We start from the raw sequence: 27,348 nt of genomic DNA on the forward strand, positions 1-27,348 counted from the left end.
TCACTTTCCTACAGTTCTCAACCTAGATAGGGTGGATTACTGTGGCAGCATAGTTGAGTAGGCAGGTAGCACACTTCATACGTTGAGAAGGGCCTTTATAGGAACAGTTGTAGGGTGAAAATTATACCTAAAGGCTGTCCGAGCACCTCATCCAAAGGGCAGGCATAACAAAACAAACCTTGAGTTGCATTTCTCCTTCAGGCATGACCCGCCATCAACTGGTACCTGTGCCCTTACCTGAAGTGAGCCATGTGGTAGAACATAGGCTGCTTGAAGAATAAGTCTTTCTCCGGGTCAACAATCACTGGGCTGTCAACGTAGTTCTGCACCCAGTTAGGGCCGCCCAGTGCATTCAGAGCCAAGTTCCAGTCTGTCCAGCCTGTCACGTAATGATTGAGGTCCTGCACCAGGGAGAGGAGAGGTATGCATCAGGAGGCACCATGAGGCTGTGAGGACAACCACTCAGGTCAAACTCTAGGTTAGAGAGGGATAGAGCAACCCACTACAGTCACCTGCAGCAAATTACATCACCAAACATTTCACTTCAAGGAAGAAGTATTATAAGATAGAAGCCCACAGTGTTATTTACAGGATGGTACACAAAGGTAGTGCAGCAAATCTACACAATTGTACAACAGCAAATGTATAATCCTGTAGACAAACCACAAACCGAATAGGCAGTCACAACAGCTAACATCTGGAATCGCTCATGAAGGCAAGATGCATGATGTGTGATCAATGTGCATTGGGCTTACAAAAAGAAAGGTCAACTTTGCCATAGAATAAAAAGTTTGTTGAAAATAACAAATTCATAAATGTAGTTACCATTGATCTTGCAAGTGGATTACAAAGCAGGAAGAAATAGACTGAGATCTAATCTTCCAATGTGCTGTGCAAAAATGTTGGTGGCTCTGAGAAAATAGCCCTGACCCAAAAGCACAAAAATCAGACGCAGAAGCATTACAGACCCCAACAGTTCAGGTTCTCCGCAGCATTACACACATACTATATTATTCATAGGCAGGAGCAGAAACCTGCACGTGTTTGCTCAATATCAGACACTCAGGCACATACCCACAGACATCAAAAGGAAGAAACACTTTCAATGTAACTTTTAAAGAACTCCCCTCTGCACAGACCGAAGATCAATATGTGACTAAAAGTACTTTGCAACAGCAGCTCCAAGACTCTTGTGGAAGAAAGTTCCTCCTCTGTCATCAAACTCTCTGAAAGTTCTTTTTAATAGGTCTGGAGGTCAATCTCCATTTAAATCCTTTTTCAAAAGGTCATTTTATTGATGGTTCAGTTTATTTCCTTGAGTAAGACCTTGTGTTACACTTGTATTGGCCAATGGAGCAACTTTTTACAATGTCTGGGCTAGATGTACTTTAACACCACAATCCATAATGGCATACTGACAGTGAAACCAACTCTTATTTTGTGACGTAAATAAATGGAGTACCATTAAATTGGGTGGTTGTAACACCTGTTATTTACAGCGTTTATAAACGTAAAGAACTGTATTAAAAGCGAACTTCAACATATTTTTCAAAAACAATTTTTTACTGCTGCCAATGTAAGTTTTGGGGGAGGTAGTGATGTTATGTTGTTCTATGTACAGTAGGAATGATGGGATACGGTTTGCATGGTGGAACTATTACTGGATGTGACGATTTGGGCGTATTAAATGATATTGCTGTCCGGCCGCACCATGAAATCCATTCGCAAAAACTGTCTTGGGTCCAGTCAGGCTCGTTGGTGCAACCTTAAGCTCAACCCTGGGTAGCTATGTCTTTGAGCAGCAAGCCTTGAACAAATGAACTAGTGGAAAGCATATAACCCAATAACGAAATAAGAAAGTTATGCAACATGAAAGAAACACAACCACAATTTATAAAAATGGATCATATTTTTATCAATTTTTAGAGACCAAGATGAGCAAACTCTGGCAATACAGATTTCCTAAGGAAATCTTAATTTTGAATCCACCACATACAAGCATTGGCAACGGTGAAGTTTAAAAAAACTTCTGAAAAGTCTGTAAAAGTTAGTTCGGCTACTTCGGCCCAGCTTGGGTGACCATATCAGACCAGGAGAGGGTCTTAGGGACCAGTGAGGTAGATCTGGATAGTTACCTGGCCACCACACAATTTTCCAGTCCAGTTCCAAACACTACAGCACGACTGCCATATACTTCAATGGCATGGTCCTGCTGCTGCGGATGCAGGAGATGAAGATTCTCAAGGATGCTCCGGGTGCTGTGCTGTGCTGTCGATGGGGGTACCATTGCGGTTATGCCTCTGTGCACAGGTTAGGTGGGGTGAAATTGGCCACAGAGGTTGGGTTCCCCCGAAGAACTCTTTGAGGCTGTAGAAGGCCAGCTGTGGCTGGACTTCCAGTCTCCCTGTTCAGCGGTCCCAGCGAGAACCTTTCATGGCGGCTGATGTTCTTCTTCGGTGACCAATCTGGACTCAGCACTCCAGGGTCCGGCTGACTCGGGGGCAACTTTTGGCGGGAGACATCATTTACCACGCATCCATTTCAACGTGGTACTATTACATCATGGTTTTCACTACGCAAGTCGTTACACAGACTTGCACTGGAGGGCGCTGTTGACTAAGGAATAGTGTAAATTACTGTTTCCAACACCTTCCCTACTGTATGTAGACTGGATTTGGAATAGTAATTCACACTATTCCTAAATCCAGCGCCCCTCCAGCGCAAGTCGATGTAACGACTTGCGTTGTGAAAACCGCGATCTAACAGATCGCATTGAAATGGCCCTCGTTGTATCGTCATACATCCCTTTTGGCCATTGAGGATCAGTGTTTTGGGAAGCCCAGCGGCAGCAAGTAGAGAATCTTCTGCAGTGGCTATCAACTGGTGTGGGTTCCAAGGGGGTCAGTCCACTGTTACTTTGAGCCACTCCTTTGGTCTGGGCAACAGCTTTTTCGTGAGCCAAGCACCACAGGCACTTGTCCTCCCTTTGCTAGGTCAAGGTGTAGCCTGTGCAGTCCAGAAGACGGTGCAGCCTCTCTTTGTGCAGTCTAGGGAGCTGCAGGGCAGTCCTTGTACCAGTTCCGACATGATCTGACTTTCAGGGTGCCATATTTATTCCCAGAAAGTGCTAAGGGGGATTGTTGCGGTCACTAGCCAATGGCCTACCAGGTTTCCTCACACTTGGTGATGACATTCCGGCTATATGTGGTATCTAGCAATCCCAGAGTGCACTATTCGGTCTCCTCTCAAGATGTTGGGACCCCTCGTTGGATGTCAGGAGCTTGGTAGCCCACCCTGGAGGTGCGGCTACCTGTGGGCTACACGCCCACGGGAAAATTGATTTGTGTACTGGTCTTCCATCTATATCCCGGTCTCCAGCCTATCTACCTGAACAAAGGGCAGACGTGTCAGGAGTGTGAACGCCATTCCCCCCCCCCCCCCCCCCCCCATATCTCTTTCCTAAAACTATACAATTGTTCCCCCAATTGGGGATACTTTTAGTCCCGCCTGTAAGTCCCTAGTAAATAGTATCCCTGGTAACTAGGGCAGGGAACCTAAAAAGGGTATTTAAGGGCTACAGCATATATTGTGCCACCCTAGAAGACCCTTCAGCACCAACATGCAAACTGCCATCGACTGGAGCGTGCCATGGTGCAGAGAAAAGTGAAGACACAACATGGTACACCTCCTGTGCATCATGCCTACAGACACTGCATGCAGTATAAATTAATCACCCCTACAGCAAGCTTTCAAATCTAAGACCCACAAGGCACCAGTTTTTTTTTAATATATACTTTGGTGTGGGGGCCGCCCAGAATTGGCATGCCAATGCCCCACCCCCCCCAAAAACAAATGCTACAGTCTTTCTGCCCTCCCCGGAGGCAGATGGGGCAATATCCCCTTATCTGCCCCCATGGGGCAGAAAGCTCCCTAGGCACCAGGGATTTTTTTCTCCCATTGTTCGGGGTGGCGGCTGCCCCCACACCCCAAAAAAAATTCCACAGTCTTTCTGTCCCCACCCAGGAGGCAGATGGGGGTGGCAGAAAGCCCACTAGGTACCATGGATTTGTTTTCAGAAATGCGTGGATTTGTAGGTTTTCTTAGATGGCCGCGAGCCAAGGGGATAAAAAACCAGGTGCCCCCGTGCAAAACCAGTTCGTTTTGTGATAAGTCATTTTGAAGCCTCCACAGTACGATTTTGGCCATTTCTTGTTACAGCCACAAGGCCTACTCACACAAGTGAAGCACCATTTTTATCAGGAGTCCTGGAGGAACACTAAGTGGTAGGAAATTTGTGTCAGCCCGTTGGTCCTTCAACTTTCCCACACAGAAATTTGATAATTGTTTGATTTTTTTCTACAAAATTTGAGGCTTGCAGATGATTCTGGGTAGGGAAACGTTGGGGGATCCACACAAGCCATACCTCCTTGGACTCCCCGGGTCTCTAATTTTCAGAAATATGTGGGTTTGGTAGGTTTCCCTAGATGGGCGCCAAGCCTGGGACCAAATACTCATGTGACTCCCCTTGCAAAAGCAAATTGGTTTGCGATAGGTAATTTTGATGTTTCCAGCATACGTTTTGGGCCCTTGCCTGTCGCAGGTACTTGACCCACCTACATGAGTAAGGTACCATTTGTATAGGGAGATCTGGGGGAATGCTGGGTGGTAGGAAATTTGTGTCAGTACAGTGATCGTACAACTTTCCCATGAAACCATTTGAGAACATTTTTATTTTTTTCAGCAAAATTTGAGGTTGGCAGGGGAATCTGGGTAGGGAAACATTGGGGGAGCCGCACAAGCCATACCTCCCTGGACTCTCCAAGGTGTCTAGTTTTCAGAAATATGTGGGTTTCGTAGGTTTCCCTAGATGGCCATTGAGCCTGCGCCAAAAACCCATGTGACCCCCCTTGCAAAACCAGGTCAGTGTGTGTTAGGTAATTTTGAAGTCTCCGCAATACGCTTAGGGCCCTTGCCTGTTGCGGGTACTTGACCCAGCCACTTGAGTGAGGTACCATTTTCATTGCGAGACCTGGTGGAACGCTGGGTGGTAGGAAATTTGTGTCAGTCCGGTGATCCTACAACTTTCCCACAAAAAAATTAGAAAAATTTGATTTTGGCAGCAAAATTTGAGGTTTGCAAGGGATTCTGGGTAACAGAACCTGGTGAGAGCCAGACAAGTAACCCCATCCTGGATTCCCCTGGGTGTCTAGTTTTCAAAAATGTCTAGGTTTGCTAGGTTTTCCTAGGCGGCAGAGCTAGGGTTTAAAATCTACAGCTCGGCACAGTGCAAAAAAAGGGTAATTTTTCACTGTGAAACTGTGGTGTGTCCACGTTGCATTTTTTCACCGTTTCCTGTCGCGGGCACAAGGCCTACCCACACAAGTGAGGTACCATTTTTCTCAGAAGACTTTGAGGAGTGCAAAGTGGGAGGAATTTTGTGGATCCACACAGAATCCAGAACTTTTCACCACAGTAATATGAGGAAAATGTATTTTTTGGAGAAAGTTTGAGGTTTGCAAGGGATTCTGGGTAATAAAACCTGGAGCGAGCCAGACAAGTCACCTCATCCTGGATTTCTCTGGGTCTCTAGTTTTCAAAAATGTATAGGTTTGCAAGTTTTTCCTAGGTGCCGGCAGAGCTAGGGTTCAAAATCTAAAGCAAGGTACTTTGCCAAGAAATGGTCAGGTTTCATTGTAAAAATGTGGTGTGTCCACATTGCGTTTTGGGCCATTTCCTGTCGCGGGCACTACACCTACCCACATAAGTGAGGTACCATTTTTATCGGGGGACTTAGGGAACACAGAAAAGTAGAGAAACTGTTATTATCTATTGACTTTCAATGCATTTCTGCCTTCCAAATGTAAGAATGTGTAAAAACGAAATCACTTTGAAAAATGGCCTATAATTCACATGCTGGTATGGGTACCCACAATTTGGAGATGCGCAAATAGCTACTGTTTCTAAACCCTATAATTTGTTCCCATTTCAGAAATACATAGGTGTCTTTCATACCAATTTTCCCTGTGTATATTTTCACAAATGAATTGCTATATACCCAGGACACAATAAAAAACCATAGAAAGACGCTGCTCAGTTATTGGCTCTGGGATCCTCGATTTCTTGGTGAACCTACATGTCCTATATATCCCCACAACCAGAAGGGTACAGCAGATGTAACGGTATATTGCTTTAAAAAAAATATTCGGTCATACTTAGACAAAGTTACAGGTAAAACCGTTGGCACAAATGGCTGTTTCTTTTAACTCATTTAAAAATGTTCCTATTTTGAATTGTTAGTTTCTATAAGAAAAGCTTTAAGGATCTACACCAATGACCCCTTGCTGAATTCAGTATTTTGTCTACTTTACAGAAATGTATAGCTTTCCAGGATCCATCATTGCTTTCATACCCATTGTTACCATTAACTGGAAGGAGGTTGAAAGCACAAAAAAATAGCAGAAATAGGCAATGTCCCAGTAAAATGGTGTAAACTTTGGGTTTTCTGTCAAATGTCTGCTGGTCCCTGAAAGCAGGGAAGATCGTGATTTCAGCACCATAAACCCTTTGTTGATACAATGTGCAGGAGATTAAAAAAACACAGACTCTTTCATGTGTAGCCCTTTTTTTCCTATTTTTCCAAAACTAAATTTAGCTGTATTTTGGCTAATTTCTGGGTCCCCTCCAGGGGAATCAACAAACCCTGGGTACCTTTAAAATCCCCATGATGTAGGAAGAAAAGGATGCACATTTGGCGAGGATACCTTATGCGGTCACAAAATTACAGTGGCCTAAGCGCAAACTACCCCAAATAGACAACAAATAGGCTTACCACAGGGGGTGGGGAAAGGCCTAGCAGCGAAGGGTGTAATAAGCCCACATTGATTCCAGTGGTGAATGTATTGATACATGCACCCAGAGGGCACTTTTGAGGACCCACCTGAAAACCTACAGACTACCTGTGTACTGGCTGACTGGTGGAGATCAGCCTGCTACCACAGACAGGTTTCTGACCCCCTGCAGGTGAGAGCCCGCGCTCTCAGAGGGCAGAAACAATGTCTGCTCTGGCCACAGATGTCACCCCCTCCAAGCAGGACGGCCAAGTAATCGGCATATCAAGGCAGGAGGCTTCAAAGGCCCCTGCTGCCTTTGATATGCAACCCAATGTTTCCACCCACAGGGGAAATGCCACCCACTGCCCTGGGACCATTTGGCACAGGACAGGTGGGAAAATTAGATAGCCAGGAGGTGTGCTTCTCTATCAGGCTACTACCACCCTAAGTTGGGCTACCTGAAGTAGACACGACTTTTATAATTTACTTCCCACAGGAAGGGGTTATATAGAGGGTGTAGATACCATAAAGGCAAGTAGCCTATTGGCTACTACGTTTCACTTCCCATATCACCCCTAAATAGAGTATTTAGGTGGCACCCTTGACACCAGGAACTTAGATTTGACGTATCAAGAAGAGAGGACCAAGAAGAGCTGCAAGAAACAGTGAGAACTGAAGAATGCTGTCGACTTTTGATGCCAAACCCTGCCTGGCCTGACTTAGTCTCGACAATCGTGACCAGCAAGTTGACGTACAGCTGTCCAACTTCCAAGAACCCCAGGAGACTGCCAGCCCTTCGCAAATTGCCAAGCAATCTTGCTTGGAGTATAGAAGCTACTCCCCTGTTATCCACTGGCACTGAACATCAAAGTCTGGTTCACTGAGGCTAGGCCGATGCCCCCATCCCCCCGAAGAGGTACCTGCGCTCCTAAGGTCAGTCTGTCCCCCACCAAGTGTGAGGACACTAGGACCAACCGGAGCCGCAAAGGACCAATACCCAAGGTACCGGACCAGTTGCACCAAGTCAAGACCGGGAGAGCACGGTTGTGACTTCAAAGAGAGAGAGATCAAGCACCCATCAAAAGAAGTCGGTACCGCAGAGACTCACTTCCACAGTGGCCCAGCTGTCCTGATTTTGCACTCTCAACTGGCGAGACCCACAACCGCAAGGCCCTAGGTCACACAGAGCACAACCGACCTTTCTACTCTGCACCAGAGCAGCCCAGCCCGGGTACCGACATACCAACTGTGCCCCCTTATTCTCAGGTCCCTTGTCACTTGAGCCTCCCCATTGGGAGCCCCCCAGTCCCCCTCTGCAGCCTGTTTCCAGGTGACCACCCTTCCTTTCACCAGCATAGCGCACACTGCTACCAACCCGGCCAGCACCTCTGCACCCAGACGTCCCAGGGCAGGTAATGAGTAATTGCTGGTGGTACTTTGGACCTTGGCCCCCCTACAACCCTAAGTCCCAAAGGAGACCACCAGAAGCCAAACTTAATACCTGTATGCTATCTATGTCTTTTCTCTCTATATGAAATCATTGTGCTTAAAGGCGCATTTAAGTGACGGTTCTACTCCTACAAAATTCAATATTTAAAAAAGTACTTACTTGATAACGAAGTTCTTGGTATCACAAATTATCTGAAAACAGGACTTCTTTTTATAAATCAGTCTTGGCTTTATCCTTAAGTGTGTGTATAATATGTTTCCTCTGTGAGTACAACACATGCTCAGCACTACCCTCTGATATGCCTAACTTCTCGCTCACACTATCACAAAAGAAAGCATTTGGGATTTCATTTGAGCCTCTGTCAACTAACAGGGGTTTGCATGGACTCTCACCACAGTGTACCTCGTTTCGGTCCACTATCTAAAGAGCCAGCTTCCTACACTTAGCACTCAAGCATTGCTGCTGCTCCAGGTGTACTCTGTTTATTAAACACTTTAGTTCACCAAAGGGCTGCACCTGGCATAACACCTAACAAATAGTGGATGTACCGGAGATATTAGGCTAAATTTAGAGCATCATGGTAAAAATCAGGCATATTTTGGTAGAACGTCTGGTATATCACAACTTGTATAAAACACAGAAAACCAATCAATGTACAGAAACAGCATACTTTGTCTATGCTCGTTTTGAAAACTGCTATTTCTTGGATCTGTCCATAATTTTTGAATGGTTATCAATTCTACTTACTGTACAATATGTCATCTATCCATGTTTAGAGTAGGCATCTTGTGGCCCTAGCAATGCTAATAAGAGATCTTGGGGAAGTGAACTTTTAAGAGCTTTGAGGTAGATGACTACAATTAAAGCCAGACGAAAATGTGTGATTTGAGTGTGTGAGAGAAATACACAATACTAAAAGACACAAACCTCATTGACACTGGAGCTGTACTTGCCTCCCCAGCTTTAACTTACCTGAAAGAGATTTTGGTTGCGTTTGTTGACTTAAGTGCTACATACCTCAAGAATACTGTGGCTGTATTTGTTGCCACGGTCCCAGCTGCCAAGCTGCACCCCTTTATCCCATGGCAGGAATCCAGTGCAGGCCTCCGTGGCAAAGAGGAAGTAGTCAGGGAAGAGCTTGTGAGTAGTGCCAAGGGTGAGGCCAGCAGGAGCAAGTGCATCGAAGTACCAGTGCACCGCAATTCCATGGATGTACTTTGCGGCATGGATGTCACTCAGAACCTAAGAGGGAGAAGGAGACCATATATGGGTAAGACATTTACACAGGGATTTGAAAGTCACAGTAATCGATGCTTCACTTACATATTCAGTTAGGCCGGTCTTAATGACATCCAAAAGCACAAAGTATACACCTAGGGCCCGATTTAGAGTGCAGGAGACAGGATTTATTCAGTCAGAGTGACAAAGAAAAGTACTCCGTCGCCCTGACTGAGTGCCCGCCCTTCACATTTAGAGATGCTGAACGGCCCTGTTGACCTCTCCTAACAATCGAAGCAACCACCGTCACAGCGGTTCCTGTCAATGACAGGCAGATCTGTCAAACAAGATGGCCGCCCGTCAACTTTTAACTTGTGAAAAAAACAAAAAACAATTACTCAAAACCATGGGAGTTATGTACCATGGTGTGGGGGTCATTTAAACATTTCACTGTCCCTTACTGCTAGGTTTTTCACCGTGGTAAGGGAAAGTGAATGGTGACTATTAGGCTGCTCACTTGAAATTGGGTGTGCAGTCGGATAGCCAAAACTTCAAATACCTATCCTCCTCAGTCGGGCTGTCGGAGGAATTCGAGATGGGGCTTAAGGTCCACCCACCTTCATCACAGGTGGGCGGGCGGGCAGGCCAAGGGTTTGGCGGAGAGAGATCGGTCACAGTTGCTAAGCTCAAAATCAGGCCCTTAGTACAAAGAACAGATACATAGTTGCAAGAGAGAAACTTCCGCATTAGCTGTTGAACCGCATTCCTGGTAGGTTGATGGACAAAACCGAAAGTCTGGTCTATTGACCAATTGAAGCACGAGGTGCACATAAGAGACACAAACATTTTTCCCCCATAGATGAAGTTCTATTCTCACAAAGCCAAAAACTGTGCATTACAAATTCTGGTATGTGTTTTGTAATTTGTTCCATTTGTGAGATCTTCTAAATTAAAATTTATTGGCAAACATGAATTTATACAAACAAGATAATTTAGAAACTTACACAAACAAGCATTTATAATGCATTGGTCTCGTCTTTGTTAAAGTTAGAGCTATTGGCATTGTAAATGTCATTTTTTTCATTTATTGTTTTTTTTTAAACCAATAAATATAAGGTATTGTCATTTACAATGGCAATAGATAAGCATTAGAGAGTAGTAGAGAGTATTAGCAGTGATTAATAGTTAGTAGAGAGTGACTAGTTGATTAATAGAGCCACACACAGAACCCCCCACAGAGCCCCACACACAGAGCCCCCACACACACAGAGCCCCACACACACAGAGCCCCACACACACAGAGCCCTACACACACAGAGCCCTACACACACAGAGCCCTACACACACACAGAGCCCCACACACACACAGAGCCCCACACACACACAGAGCCCCACACACACACAGAGCCCTACACACACACACAGAGCCCTACACACAGAGCCCTACACACACACACAGAGCCCTACACACACAGAGCCCTACACACACACACACAGAGCCCTACACACACACACACAGAGCCCTACACACACACACAGAGCCCTACACACACACAGAGCCCTACACACACACAGAGCCCTACACACACACAGAGCCCTACACACACACAGAGCCCTACACACAAACAGAGCCCCCCTGCCCCCCCACCCCCCTCCACACACACACAGCTCCAGAGGGTGTGTGTTCCGGGAGTACGCTGTGCCGGGCGCTCTTGCCTTCCAGCTCTGCTTTCCTGCGCGGCCCTGGCACAGGCTACCTGCACTTCTATTTTTTAATTTCATGCACTTACTGAGAAACCCGGCTCCTGGAAGAAAGTTTCGCAACAGCATGACTAGTTTTATCAGAAATGCGAACTGCAGGTGTGTCAAAGTCCTCGGTATGTCATTCCTACGGGGAATGTAGAAATGTGCCACTAACACCGCACACCCTTCCTGTCTCGACTGTTCAACAATGTATGCCACGTTGCAGACCTTGACAAAGGAATCAGCATCCTTATACCCAGGAAAGAGCGCTTCGCGCTCGGGAATCTCAACCACCTCCTCGCTATCACTACCAACCGACTTCATACTCTTCGCTTCCACTGCAACTGGCGCCGCCATCTTCTGACGCGAGACTCTCGCGAGAGTTGATCTTCATTAGGGAAACATTTCGCTGGGGCGGGCAGAGATGGAGGTAATGACTGGGTAATATCGTCACCAACGCCCTGCACTGATAGCTTGAAAGACTAACCAGATGCGTCACAATTGAAGCCTGCCATCAGCAGGGATGTCACTGCCGACCCAGTGTGTCCTATCGTTTTTTTCAATTACGCGTAATTGTGGGCATAATAGAACCAGAGTGGGTAAAAATGAAAAAATCCTAGTTTATGAGTTGTAAAACAAAACTTGGTTCCCCAAATCTACTGTATTGAATGGTTGAAAACGCTCCCAAACCAAGATGGCCGTCGCGCATTTTACGTTCAGGCTGGCGTAAAACAGCGGCAACGTCCAGTGACAAACATTAAACTTGCACTGGACAGCCTATCAGTCTTACATGGAGTCGGCAGCTGTGAAAAGACAATGTTTGGTCTGCTGCTAAGAGACAGGAAAGTACCGACATTCTGATCCGTACCGCGCAAATGTTCGTTGTAAAGTTGAAAGAACATTATCTAAGCACAAGAAGAAAAGGAACGAGGTGACAGCTTAACATTTATGGTAGAGCAGCATGTTAATGTTTATGGTAGAACAGTGTGTACACCTGCGCAAGTCCAGTCGTTGAATGCCGCCCGCAAGCTGTCTTGCCCTCACACTTCTGGAAGCAACCTTAACCGCACCTCCGTTCATTTAACACCGGTAGGTACCCTGGTTCCTGCGTTCTTTACACACTCCTTTGTGGGACGTTTAAGAAACCATTGCTGGAAGCTAAGCCCCGTCCCTTGCAGACTGGGGGGGGCGTGTTTTTTTGAGGAGAGAAAGAAACGGAAAAAACACGCCCCTCAATCCGAAACGGACAGGGCTTAGCTACCAAAAATGATGTCACAGAACCCTCTACTCCAATGGCTGGCCGCCGTTTAGGCAGCAGCCAATGGAGAAGAGGGGCGGGTTCAAGCCTCGCTACTCTGAGTCATAAGATCTCGCCAGCGAGACTGCGCAGCCTACGCTAGCCGAGACCTAAAAACTGTCTAGTACATAAGTAATTTCTGGATTCTAATTTACCATGTCAATTAAAAAAAATATATAAATGCCATTCAGAAGTTAGAAAGGACCAATGGAATATTTATTAGATTGGTTTATTTTTTTTAAATAAAAAAACATTTAAAACTCAATGCCACTTTGAGATCAAAAACATTTATGACCTTTCAATAGAAAGTATGTCATTTTTTTTTTAACAGAAATTATTAAGACTTGATATTTACTAAATATGCTCTACAAATTTGGCAGGCTCAAAAACTCAGATTTACCAAGTTCTTGAACTTTTCCCTATAGTGCTAGCACTCTCCTGTGTATTTTCAGACCACATCCATACTCTCAATACCCTACTGTGGAACACCTGCATCAGAGTAAGACCAGATAGGAGGCTGAGAAGCAATAAGCACAGACAAAATGTAATGGTACGGATGGGTGGGTGGGGGGGGGGGGGGGGGGGGGGGGAATCTCTCACACAATGCCCTATTCATGGTGAAGGGTTATCTGTCCTCCGGCATTGGTCCATTCAGGGGTACTGTGCCAGATTTTAGGATGAAAACTACAAACCAGATGCTGCTGGAGAGTTAAGCGTCACTTATTGTTAGAAGGCCCCTCAACGAATATTTGAAACTGTCCTGCTTCTTGCTGCCTGCCAGTCCGAGCCTGTACCAGTGGGAGAGGAGCAAGGAGTCTATTATCCCAACTCCCTGGCTCCACGGTCACCGTAATTGCACCCGGGCGAAGGGCAGGCCCGTCCACGCCCTTCGGAGCCCAGAGGAGGCTGGGCCCATTCTCTGACATCAGGATTGCGGGACCTAAGGCTTTTTAATTTGAGGTACTGCCACTTTTCCTTCTATAGAAGTGTATCACATGAAGAACGGTTAAGCGCAAAGGCACTAGAGACCATCCGGAGGAGGGGAGGGGGGGGAGGGGATAGCAGGGACATTAGACGCCATCCTAACAAGGGAGGAGTTGGTTCTGACCCACCAAATTGAACTAACTGAGAGGCTATCTTTGGACTCTCTAGCCATCTAGAAACGTTCTTCTTTTGGTATTATTAGAGTGGTTAGTCCCCCCATGCCTTCTTAATCAGCGCCTATGCCTTCAGTACCACACGTACCCCTGCGGCGCTAGCTGTACCCGTTCCAGACTCTGCCGAAGTCTCAACCGTACCAAAAATAGCTACAAGGGGCCAGGTTGCAACCGCCCCACCAGACACGAACAGTGAGCCACCAGTAAAAATAGGAAGGTGTGGTGCCCCTATAAAGCAAAAGTCACAACCTACTGAGCAAAGAGGAATCAGAGATACTGAAATTGGCTCAAGTTTAAACTTGTGTCCTACGGCTAGTGATGATACCCTTCCTTAATTGGTCCAAGGGAGTGACGACGAATCATGGAAAAGACTAGAGACATCGAACCCCCTATTAATCAAACTATCTCGAATTGAGAAGAGGCTGTTGCATATTGAAGGGTTGGATAGATCGACGCATAAACAAGATGCATGCTCTTGCCCATGCTCCTGGAGCAGCTGCGGGGCCACTATCATGCCTGGGGGGGGAGGGGTGTCCACGGAAGTGTAATAAGAGGGGCACCATCCACGCATGGGAAGCAATGCGTGCCACAGTGTAGCTACCTCCCGTCACAACCAACAATTGTCACCTTCTCGCCCAACGGTGCATCCCTCAAACTTAACTGGAGTTTCAAGTGCTCAGTCGCACCCTTTTATCTTTTCAGACGGGCCAGCTACCAATGCACGACCATCAATGCAGGGGGTTGGAGGGCTGGAGCTCTGCTCTAGGCAGTGAAGACCAAACATGGGGAGACCTAACACAGATCAGTCCATACACCTTCCACAGGTCTCATCCGCTCTAGTACTGATTTTGGGCGATGTCCCGATCTTAGAGAGTGGACCAGCCGAAACTGCTGTCCAATTAATGGTCAAATCCCTGCAATGGTTAACCCACCAAATATCTAGTAGGGGAAATAGTGGGATTCCACTGGCTAACCAAATTATATAGGCCAGAAGGGTGGAGTGGCTCGGACCGACCAAGAAAACAATGGAGGGTGATTGTGCGATTATACATTTTAATAGCCATCATGTATCAAGTCCCCTATTAGACGATCTACGTTGGGACCCACCTAAAGGCACACAAATTAGAGCACAACCGTATGCGTTTTTTATAGGCATCTTCAGACGCTGGCAATGGAAACAAGTGAAGGGGCGCAAACAATGGACAAAGAATCATGTAAAGTAGGCAATGTAGGGGTAACCTTCGAGAATAGATTTGCCCCTCTGCGTTCTAGAGCAATGCGACTGACTATATTTTTCTGACCACAGGCCCTATTTAAGTATTAATGGGCTAGCCAATCTCCTAACTCCCCACTCTGAAAAAGAAAGTAAGGATTCTACCCCTTGCAAATTAAAAGGCAGCACAGACCCGGCATCTTCTCCAAAACCAGCCCAGTTATCATAGATTTCTTGGAACATTGCGGGATTGAAGATGAAATTAGAATACTGGGACGGGTCAGAATCAATCGAAACCCATGACATTTGCTTGTTTCAGGAAAGATGGTCCCCAAACTCATTACATCGTTCAGGCTATTTAACTTTCACAAACCAGCAACCCAAGGGCAGAGGTGTAGACCATCAGGAGGGCTAACAATTTGGGTAAAACAGGACCTACGCTATAGAATCCAGGAAGTCCATATGCACAGTCTGGATATCATGGCCATATGTCTATAGATAGACCCCAATGCCAAGCTAATAGTCCTTATTTACGCTAGAGGTCTTACAGGCGGAAGAGTGTCTAATACAGAGGTCATTTTGGAAAGAATGACTGGTACCACCAACTTTGTAATTAAAGAAGAATTCAATACCACCTTTGAGCCCCTTGAACATGAAGACAGACAACAAACTTACTGAGGATGCACAATGGAGCATCCCTACTATAGAGCTGCCCCAGATCAAGAGGTGGATGGAGTCAGCTTTACAACCTAAAGCACTATGTATGGGGAGGGGTCTCAGGGCAGCAAACGGGCAAACTCCATCAGATAAGTTGGGCTCCTACACCATTAACAATGGCGCGAGTATGAGCCGTATTGATTATATACTCCTCAATTTGGAATATTGGGCCTCCCTTATCGATTTGGAGGTTCCGGAGAGAGCAGAAAGCGATCACAATCCCCTAATATTAAAAATGAAAGCTTTAGGATTTAAATTGTTCCCAACCCCGACAGTGCACTGTATCACTAACAATGTCCTACTCTGTAATGGCATGATGAGGGTAAAATGGAATAATATAGTGGAAAGGGAACAAACAGTCCTAGCATTAAGGGCAGATATTACCAATACCATGACAGAGTTACAAACAGTCACCACCCAGACCCAGTTAAACAAAAACATAACTAGGGTCATGAAAAGCTATTTGGTACAATTAACACCTAATCGAGTTAAGAATTAATTGGGAAGAGGAGTTGGCCTAACGGATAGGGCGCTCGACCTCGGACCTGGGGATCTGGGTTCGAGTCTCAGTAACGACGCCAAACATCCTGTGATTCTGGGCAATTCACTTAATCTCCCGTGCATAACAAAAATGTATGTGTGTCCTCATGTAACGTAACTGGTGCTATGTAAAGCGCTCTAATACCCGATTCGGTTCGGGTCTAGTTCGCGCTATATAAAACTCTGAATTTTTTTTATTTTTAAAAAGACATATTTTATAAAGCCTCTCAGCCAACTCAGCAAACAGGAGGAAAAAAAGTGAATTGGTATAACAAGGCTTGTAGAAAAGCATATAAGCCATTGGCGGCAGACAAACAGAAAGATTTGGCCACTGTCAAATTAACCCGCCAGAAGTACAAAGCTGTAAAGCATAAAGCTACAAAGGACTGAGATGAACTGATCTTGATCAGGCCAGCCTAGGGAAAAAGCTTCAATACTTCTGCAGCTGGTTAAATGGGGGAAGAGGTGGGCAAGCACCATCGCCGCAAAATCAGGTAGCTCCAGAAATGTGGGTCTCGCACTTTACCAAGCAATTTGCTGTAGAGGAAGAGGGAGAAATTGAAGAACCATTACAAATTCCACCGTATGATGTTGCATTGCTCTTTGACATAGGGGAGGTTGAAATCGCGCTGGGTGCAGTCACTAGTGGAAAAGCCCCGGGCCCGACAGTATCCCGGCAGATTTAGTTTTATATGACAGGGTCATCTGGCAAGAGTATATATTGCTGCTAGCGAACGCAATTGCCAGTGGAGCTCCCATTCCCAACTCCTAGAGGGGCGCAGATATCGTACCAATATATAAAAAAGGTGATTGTTCAAGCCCCAGTAATTACAGGACAATACGTCTCATTGATGCTATACAAAAAATAATGGTAAGAATGGTGCTAAATAGTATCCAGGAATGGATTGCTGATAATGATAAATTGACATCACCACAGGCAGGATTCCGCACCCATGTGAGTACGGTTGATCAGGTTATTCAGGAAGTCCTGCTTTCCTGCTAGAGCGCTTTACAAGAAAGTACTGCAGTAAATTAAGTGGCAATTTAAGTGACACTTTGTGAGTGGACGAAGTCAAGGAAATTCATTTAAAACTATCCTCTTTTCTGAAACCCAATGATTTAAAAAAGGGCCTTAAAATATCCCCAGCAGTTCTGAAGCGCTGCTGCTGCAGGCCAAGCTGTACCAAAAAGTGAAAACACGACCTGACACGCCTGTGTGCCATGTCCCCTAAACACTGCATGTATTATATGTAAGCCACCCCTACAGCAGGCCTTACAGCCCTAAAGCAGGATGAATTACTTTACAAGTGAGGACTAGCCCGGATGAGCCGATATGCCCCTTGTGCTGGCCAGTTCCAGTACAAGTGAAAAGGGAAGCCATTTTTTTTTAAAACTTTATTTTTAGCATGTAGCAACACAACAGTTCCCCCCCCCCCCCGCAATTGGCATCATTGGAAAAACATGTGTACACAGTTAGTTCACCCCATTATGGCCCATGCAGGTACAGATAGCACAGTGATAAGCAAATCTCTGGAATGCAAAGCAAATCACGAATACAAATACAGTATGGAACACATGTGCGTTGCCAGATCTCGACTCCTCAGGGGCGAACAGTTCAGCACTGGTGGCATTCGAGTCTCCGCAGGACGACCCCACAGCGCACATCATTCTCCATGCAAGCAAGTCCTCCTGTATCCTCTCATCCCTGCGCGTGCGCTGCATGTGTGTTTCTTCAGCTAAGGACCACTCCCTGACATCCCTCGCCTCGCTAACACCAGGAGCAACTGCAGCATCTTATAGGATAAGTTCCTCTTTTTGGGCTTGGGGACCGGGGCCAACAAACAATGAAACGGGGTCAAAACACCGTGACCTTCCCAATGTGCTCCACCACCGCCTTCCAGAAGTCCCCGACCGGCGGGCACTCCCAAGCCAGGTGCAGAAATCCGGCCTTATCCGCACCACACCTAAGGCAGTTGTCTGGTCTATCTGCAGTGATATGGCGCAGGGAGACCAGAGTCATGTAAGTGCGATGTACAAAATTGAAATGGATCAGTTTGAATCTCGCATTGCACAACACCTTACGAGTTGGGGTTCCTATGCGTGCGCGTTGTCCTGGCTTCAGAGCAACCCAGATCCACCTCCCATGCCGCCCAGGACGGCGAGACCGGTGGGGCGGATTCTCTTTTCATGGCAGAGTACAATAATGTGATCAGCTGTCGTCCCCTACCACAGGATAAAAGGATGTTCAGGGTGTGGGACAACGGAGGCGCCTCCGGATACTGTGGCCAGGTCGCCCTAGCCATCTCCTGGAGTCCTCTATAGTGCAGATACTGCCCCTCAATCAGTTCGAAGGCCTCCGTAGCTCGCTCAAGGGTCACAAAGGAATAGTCTGGGTAAAGATCCGCCAAGGTCTCCCATCCGCCCTCCCGCCAGTCCCGGAAAGACATGTGCTCCGCCATCAATGTCACGGGTGCCAATATCCACACCGGTAACTCCCTGTGAAAGGGGGCCCGCCGCAGAACCTTCTCAACAAACCACTGCCAAACCCCCGCAGTGTGTCAAACGACATATGGGAGAGTTTCATCTGCTCCTCTACCCCGCATCAGGGCCACCTGTAGCGCCCTCTTGTCTGCCCTGCCCGCTAGGAGGCCCAATTCCCAGTTATCCGTGCATGCAAAGCAGCGCGCAGCCGGCAGGAGCTGCGCCGCATAATAATATAGATCAAATCTCGGGGCCTCCAGTCCCCCCTCCTTCCAGCTCCGGACAACGGTGTGTAGGGCGACTCTGCTGCGTTTGCCTGCCCAGAGTAAGGAAGTGAGCAGCGTGTTGAGCGTATGAAAAATATGTGGGGGTAGCGGACACAAGGTATTTTGCAGGATGTATAATATCCTTGGCAGCATCACCATTTTGGCAACAGCTAGCCTTCCCATTAGGGAGAGTGGAAGTGTGTTCCTAAAGGACACAGACTGTTGCAGGGAGCGGAGCACTCGCTCGGCGTTACGGGCCAGGGATTGTGCATCAGACGCAGCCACCTGGATCCCCAAGTATCGGAAGGCATCCAATTCCCATCGCAGCCCCAGGTGTGGGAGACTCAGTCGCGGGTCTTCACCACATCCCGCCAAGGGAAAGATCAAGGACTTCCCAGGGTTAAGACGCAGTCCAGAGGCTGCACCAAAGCGGTCCAAAAGCCGCAGCAGAATAGGCAGCGATTCTCTTGGGGACGTCAGATAGAACAATGCGTCATCTGCATACAGGGAAATCAGATGCACAGTATTCCCCACCTTTATTCCCCACTGCGCCATCTCCGTACGAACCGAGACCGCCAAGGGCTCGATCGCCAGGGCAAAAAGGAGCGGCGATAGGGGACACCCCTGCCAAGTGCCCCTACCCAAAGGCCAGTCATCCGAGCGGGCCGACCCAAGCCTAACCCTGGCTCTAGGCGCCCCGTACAGGATCCGGATCCAATTGCTAAAGACGGGCCCCACCCCTGCCAGCCGGAGCACCTCTAAGAGGTATCCCCAGCTGACAGTGTCGAAGGCCTTGGCTAGATCAATCGACACCAGGACCTGGAGATCCTCACTACCACTCACTTCATGAAGGACATGGTTCAGGCGTCGGATATTCATGGCGGTGTTGCGGCCAGGGATGAACCCACACTGGTCCTGATGGACCAAGTGCGTCATGTGTGGCGCCAGCCGGGTGGCCAGGAGCCTGGCAAGAATTTTGACATCCGTATTGATCAGTGTGATAGGCCGGTATGCCGCGGGATCGCAGCTGCCCCCCCCCCCCCGGTTTGAGAATCATACAAACCTCACCCAGATTCATGGTGGGCGGGAGAGTGCCACAGTCCAGTGCCTCACGGTAAACCTGCAAAAGGAGGGGGGCAAGGGTATCCTCAAACGTCTGAAAAAATTCAGGCGGGAAACAGTCTTCGCCTGGGGCTTCTCCGCGGCCTCTTTCGAGAGGGCCTGGAGAGTCAGTCCCCGAAGGTATGGCTGATCGGAGGCCTCCGTTATCAAGGGATCCGCGGCAAACACCGCCTGCAGATGAGATCGGAGGACCTCGAGAATATCTGACTCCAAGTGCACCATGCCCTTCAGAGCAACTATCCGTACCATAGCGGACTCCCTCCTAAGGATCCAGGCCAACAAAAGTCCAGACTTGTCCCCCTCCAGGTGGAGGCGCTGACGGTATTGACCGAGAGCGTACTTATCCAGGCCGGTAAGTAGGTCGTGCACGCCCTCATGGGCTGTCTGCTCTGACTCCAAGTCGGAGTCATCGGGATCCGACAGGGACTGACTGTGTCTAAGGCGGTCTTCCGCGTCTCGCAGGCTTTGGAGCAACTGCCTCCGGACCGCATAGGTAAGGCCCTTGCATCCGCCACGCACAACTGCCTTTAGGGCCCCCCATTTAGTTGCATAAGGCAAGTCACCGCCCTCCCAGTTTAGTCAGGGCCGTGGGAAGCCATTTTAAGGTATGTAAAGGGCACTGGTCAAAACAAGTTTCCCAGCGGTTATGTTAATTGATATTTGTATAGCGCATAATCACCAACGGTCTCTTAGCAATTATGAGAAAGTGGCTAAACCCTACCAATGGCTGTCGGTCAGAGCATGTTTTGTTCTCAGGTCTCCGGGAACAATAGGGTCTTAGGCTTTTTTTTTTAATGGAAGAAGAGCGTTTTCCCTACGTAAGCTTACTGGTAGCTTGTCCATGGGCGGGGGTCCTACATAATGGCTTCTCTGAAACCGAAGGTGTTTGGTATCAACACCTCGTAATAATAAATCCACAGATTCAGTGATGGATATATTAACACATGCACCCAGAGGGTACCCTCGAGGTGCCCCTGAAAACCTACCAACCTCTTGTGCATTGCCTGACTGGTCCTGTCCAGCCTTCCATCACAGATGCGTTTCTGACCTTTTGTAGGCGACAGCCCGCGCTCTCCAAGCATGCTCTGGCAGGCGGTGTTCTAACCTTCCTCCAAGAAGGATGACTAGTAATCAGAATATCAAGGCAGGAGGTTTCAAAGGCCTCCATCACCTTTTATATGCAACGCAGCTTCCCCCAGACAGGGGAAATGCCACCCCCTGCCCAGGGCCCATTTGGCACCAGGTCAGGCAGGAAAATTAGCTACTCCGGAGTTGTGTTCACCCTCAGGCTAGTACCAACCCTAAGGAGGGTTACCTGAAGTGCACACGACTAAACAAATGCCACCATCTTGGTTTTTGGTGGAATTAGGTCCTCTGGGTCAGGGTTATCCCCACATCCCACTGGATGTAGTCATATACAGGGTGTAGTCACCCTAAAGGTAGGCAGCCCATTGGCTACTACCCAACACTCTCTGTAAAAAATACAGTATTTAGGTGGCACCACTGAGGCCAGGACTTGAGATTCGACGGACATAAAGAAGGAGTGGACAGAGAAGATTGCTGACATGAGAACCTAGGAGCAACTACTGACTTGGCACCAACCCGGCCAGCCTGCTTGCTGCACCAGACTCGCACGGAGAAACCGACTCATCCTGCCACTGTGTACACTCCAAGAAACCCAGAGAAATGCCTATACTTCGCCAATCCCCAGAGAAACTCCCTTGGAGCAGAGGAGCTACTCTCCTGCAACTACGAGAAACAAAGAAGCAAGATCCAGTTCACCGTCCTGCCGCTTACCGGGACAAGATGACGCAGCAGCTGCCCAGGAAGAGGTTGTCATGCTCCCACAGGTCAGAACCATCCTCCCTCCAAGTATGGGGACACTAGAACCAACTGAGGCCTTGCACCACCAATATCAGGGGTACCATCCCCTCTGCATCAACCAAGACATGTTGTGTCCAGCCCACAACACACTACACCAACGCTGAGGAAAACAGACCTGCACGTCGAGTGACTTCACAGACAGCGAGACCCACACTAAGAGTGGGCCAGCTGTCCTGCTTGCCTTTCTAATTCAAATCAAAGACCTAGAGTGAGCCTCCAACCGCCGCTATCCAACACCTCAAAGTACCTCGGCACCCAGAGTCAGAGGGAGAGGGAGGCGACGGTGCCAATGGGATCCTGTGATCCTCAAAGGCTGAGCCCGGTTTGGGTTTGCATATACTGTACTACCAATTGCTGCCTGCGCTTTGTGCAGGCCCCTCTCAACCGCGAGAATCTCCAGCAGCATGAGCCAAACACCTAAAGACACCACTACCCTACAGCTCGAGGAGAAGTGGACCTGCGGTGTCCCTACGTGCCCAAGCATCTCAAGGACTGAGCCCACCTGTGGGCTCACCGGACTGGCCCCCCCAGTCCTAGCTTACAGACTCTTTTCAACTGGACCATTTCCCCATTGAAGTGAACGGGCGCCCGAAGCCAAAACACACTTCTACACTCGGCTGCCCAAGGTGACCGGTGACCTGTTGGCGTGGCCTTGAACCTTGCCTCATACTCTCTAAGTCCAGGAGAAGGGTTTCGTAAGTGGCTGATAAGTGCCCAATATAAAATACATGTTTTCCCTCCATAGGATAACATCACAGCTCCAGAAATTGCACAGTTAACTTTTGAAATATATACAAATTCATAACTCGACAAGTACTTACCCAATTCAGATGTTTGTGGTATCAAATTGCATATAAAAATCTGTGTAATGTTTATACATTGGTCTTGGAAATCTTTGTGTGTCTCACTTACTGCTTTTGTGTGTGCAATAAATGCTTAGCACTACCCTCTGATAAGCCTAGCTTGCCCACACTACGACAAACAAGAGAATTTTGGTTATCATTTGTGCCTATGTTAACCAATTGCGGTTTGCCTGCGTACCTCATTTTGGTCCACTATATAAAGAGCCAACTTCCTAAAATTTGTAATCTGGGTCCTATTGCACAACTGCCTTACAGTGAAAAAACACTATATTCATTCATTCATTCATTCATAGTCCATTCCATTTCTAGGTCCAGGAGGTCCACAACCCTGAACAGAAGGGCAGGCCCCAGACTCACCACTTTAGCCCAGTATGGGAGCAGCAGGCGCTGGTCATCTAGGATAAGTAGCTTCACTTTGGAGTGAGCACTGCTGGCAAAAGCCGGGCCCAAGTCCAAGGCGATGAAGTCACGTTGGTGTTCTGGAGTAAAGCCCAAGGCCTGAAAAGGGAAATTTGTAATAGCGCCCGAGGTAGGCTCATTCTCTGCAGTCACAGCCCAGAAAGTTAAGTTGTACTTCGCATATTCATCTAGAAACCTGCAAAAAGAGGAGAGAAAGGAAGTTGCTAATGTGAAAGCCATCCGTCCATTTTACAAACTGGATTCTGTTACTGGTGGTACAACTTAAAATTAAGGAATCCAGAAAGGCAGGTCATACCAGCTGGGGTAAAACATGATTCAAGAGATGATCACAAAGCCAACAACAGAGATTCTAGACGATGACATCACAAATAACTTCTGAGGCCTAAAGAAAAGAAATTTAAAAAAACGAAAAAGCATTTTCCCAAACTAGTACCACAAAGAAATATGCTCCTTTATAAAATCAAAAGACAAAAATTGGCGATTACCAAATCCCCAGGGTAGAATTAACTAATATTCTGATGTGTTGGGGAGAAAACAAAACACTATGTGAAGCAAACAAAATCTTCAGATGAGGTGATGGATGCAAACCTTCAATTAGGTCTCGTGGCGTTAACCGCGCGAAAGCGCTGTCTCGCCAGAGACCTATTGTGAGCGACAAGAGATGGCCACGGGCATTTTCCAAAAGCGGATCGGAGCGGGCCACACGCGCGAGAACGCGCACGCTGTGGCCATCTCCTGTCTCCTGGGAAGCTCCAACACACACAGCCACACATCTCCCTGCTTTCACACACGCATGCGCGCACAAATACACACACAAGCGCCCCAAGAGCCCCCCCCGCCGCGCCCCCCTACAACTAAGGCCCACTTACAGCAACTCCGGACACCTGCAGCCTCCGCGGAGCTCTCCCTCGGGCATGGGAGCCCCATGTCACCTCTGCTCCTCCAGGCACTCCGAGACCATTCCCCCCGCCTCCTCCCCTCCAACTAAGCCCCACTCACCGTCACTCTGGACTTCCTCAGTCTCCTCTGCGGGGTGCGCTCCACGGGGCTCCCTCAGCTCACAGGAGACCCGGACTGCCACACACTCCATCCCCGCCCATGTCCCAGGCAAGGTGGCAGCACGCATGCTCAGTGCGCGTAAGCGTGTGTGCACGATTTAGTTGCGCGCGTGAGCTTCTTAAGTTTCGGTTTCGTTTTCACCTCGGAGACCCGGTGTGAAGAGGAGCAGGACAGCGGGGAGTTGGGGACGAGCGTCGGCGCCCGCAGAGGAACCACGACGAGCAGCAACCTAGGCGGCAGAAGTGCTGGAGGAAGGGGTAATGCTTGTTACCAGTGTGCTTGTGCCTTGTCAATCACTGCTTTTAACATGCTGCAGTGAGTTTTCAGTGAGGTTGTTTGCATATCCACGCAGTGCTATTCTCTGTTTCAGGGGTGGTGTGGTGTTCGTCGCAGTCACGGCTTCCACCAGAGGGCCCGTGACCCTCCTTCCTGGGTTTTCAGTGAAGTAGTGTCACCCCTGTCCAGAAGCCCCCCTAACAATGACAATTTTCTGGTCCACTCAGGCCGACCAGCAAGCAGCCTTCACACGCCGTGCTGCTGTAGTATACTGTGCAGGACACTTGACCTTTAGGATCACAACATTGCTCGGCCACCCCGCAGCCGCCTCGGTGCTCTGGGAAGCAGTGACTTGTGGAATAAAACAGGTAATTTGTTTCTGCCGCGGGAGGCCAACAAGCCAGGCCTCTGCGGGAGGCAGCTAAAGATGTTAATCGTGCTCGGTTAACCCCCGCCCTGCAACCAGGCGGATTAAGCACTGCCACGGCCTGGGCACTGAAGGTGCGATTCTGATGCCCGCCTGGGTGCGGTCACAGGCGGGGGAGGGGCAGAGGTGCCACTCCCGAGCTCACCACTGCAGAGCGAGAGATTTGTTTGAAATGTCGACTTGGAGGCGAATCTGTGAATGGCAAAGCAGTGCTGCCCACACCAGAGTCGTAGCTAGCAATAGTGCAGCAGGTGCAGTGGCACCGGGCCCGGTGGCGCGAAGGGCTCCTAGCTGATTTATTGGGGGGCTCGTTTTCCTTGGGTGCATTTCAGCATGTGTGCCTGTGGTCCCGTCGCTATGCTACTTGCCCTATCCAAATGGCTCTGAAGTGCGAGACAGCGGAACAACTTGAATTAGTCACTGACAAAGTCGATAGGTCGCTACCATGTTTCTTCAAATAAGTTTTTGCGTACTTTGCACGTACGTGTGATTCACAAGAGAAATAGGGGCTCGACGGTGCCTAGATACAGTTTTTAATTGGTATCACGAAGGGTTTGTGAGGGACTCGCATGCTTTGAAATGGTCGGATAAAGTCGCACTTCTGGTTTATCCACTCGGGGGTCTAAGGATTTGTTTAAGTGAATAAGACTCCAGAAGGAACAGTTTGCAAATTTGCACAAGTCGGCCACCCGCTGTGGGTCGGCCCGATGAGAAGAGCCGCGCTGATTGGCAAAGTTTCCCCTCTACATTGTTAGTAGAGCCGGAGCTGTTGCGACTCAAGGTAGGAATTTGTGTGCAGCGAACTCTTATGTTGTACTAGTTCGGACTGCTGATGCTTATTCTTGGGAATGTCGCACGGCGCATGCAATCTCCATAAGGTTTGGCACTTTGAAAACTGGTGCCGAATTCCACTTTCATTCTAAGTTGCACTAAAATAGCCTTGCAGATGATGGTCATTTTTAAATCTCAGACGTTTTAATGTCCTTCTATGGTTATACATATTTCTGAAAGCTCTGTTGAACTGCCAGCGCCCTTTTGCTTTTATTCTATAATTGCAATGCTTTTTAATAACTGCGCCAATAAAGATGTGACACATGAAAGTGTTTATGGAAGTCAGCTACAGAGCACACGCTAGAAGCTGAGGCAGGCTGGGTTCAAAGTGTTTCCCCAGCATGGCTTTAAGTGAGATGAAAACACTGGGGTGGTGGTCTCACAAAGGGGCGTGGCCAAAGTAATTAATGGCGTTGCTTAAGCACACCCAAGCTAAAAATCTGTGCTTAACATAGTGTGCCGCCCGACTTGTATTTTGCTGTTTCGGTCATTACATCCAGATATATGATACGATTAACATCATACCTACAACAAGTCAGGACTATTGGTTTTGTCAATGGTTGTTAGTTCATAAGATAAATAAGCAGCAATTATGGCTTGTTTAAAATGAAAGCAACATTTTAGCTCTCTTTCCCAGACCCTCATGGCACCCACAGAATGTGTGGTCGGTGCTGCCAGAGTGCTAAACCATCAAAAAAGAGATGTCGACATCTATACGATTCAACTGTGTGTTGCTGTTTGGTATAGCGCCAACAATTTGCCTTTCAGACACTTCAGAAAGCACGATGTTCCAGAGTAGAAAAGCAGAGTGCACTCTCGTATTTTCCAACTGGATACACATAAATATTATTAGTCTACGGTTTTGTATTTTGTAGAGCGTTAATGTGGTGCCTTCAAGGCACATCAGAATGTTTTGAGAATCTGGAGTGATAGAGGGAGCTAGTCTCGCCATGCTGTATTCCTACCCAGCAAAAGATCCATTAATGCAGTTATTGGTGTTTTGCGTAGCGCCAACACGCTGCCTTCCAGGCACTTCAGTGCGCTCAGATAGCCTGCAACAATTGATGAAACGCTAGGTAGGTACCGCGATCTTGCTTGTGAAGATCTAGAACAGAGTCTTGGCACTGTTCCTTGCTGATATTCATTAGGTACTCTTGGCGCTTCTGCTTGGAATTAAGTAAAACTGGAAATCGCAGAGAAAGTCTTATTTTTGTTGGTGGGCAGAGATCTGGATGGCGATTACAGTTTCAACAAACATTTGCAATGCAATTGGTCTCGCATTTTTTAAATTTATTTATTAGTTTTCACTTTTATATAGCGCAAACTTTACCCGCAGGTATCAGAGCGCTTTAAAATCAGCATGCTTATAACAAGCAAGATTAGCACTCTATATTACTGCCAACTTTGCTTAGCATAAGCAACAGCTAACCATTCACAAACAATGTTTCTATACCAATTGCAAATTAAAGACAAAAAATTAATGCAAAGCATTGTCATTTACAATGCCAGTAACTCAAAATGTAATGCTGCGAAACCTATTGCATTGCAAATGCT

General features: G+C 47.7%; 1 protein-coding gene across 2 annotated transcripts in view; it reads right to left on the reverse strand.

Moving 5' to 3' along the window:
* The window catches only part of GBA1 (glucosylceramidase beta 1), an 84,234-nt gene that overhangs the window by 13,919 nt on the left and 42,967 nt on the right, over window positions 1–27,348 (reverse strand). For both annotated transcript variants that reach the window (XM_086947392.1, XM_086947393.1), the window contains 3 exons: window positions 23,139–23,376; window positions 9,298–9,522; window positions 238–401 (listed from right to left, as the gene is read on the reverse strand). In XM_086947392.1, coding sequence (XP_086803518.1) covers window positions 238–401; window positions 9,298–9,522; window positions 23,139–23,376 — 627 coding nt within the window. The remainder of the gene's footprint in view (window positions 1–237; window positions 402–9,297; window positions 9,523–23,138; window positions 23,377–27,348) is intronic.

This window comes from Lissotriton vulgaris, chromosome 12, assembly GCF_964263255.1.
Source record: "Lissotriton vulgaris chromosome 12, aLisVul1.2, whole genome shotgun sequence".
In the NCBI taxonomy this organism is placed as follows: Eukaryota; Metazoa; Chordata; class Amphibia; order Caudata; family Salamandridae; genus Lissotriton; species Lissotriton vulgaris.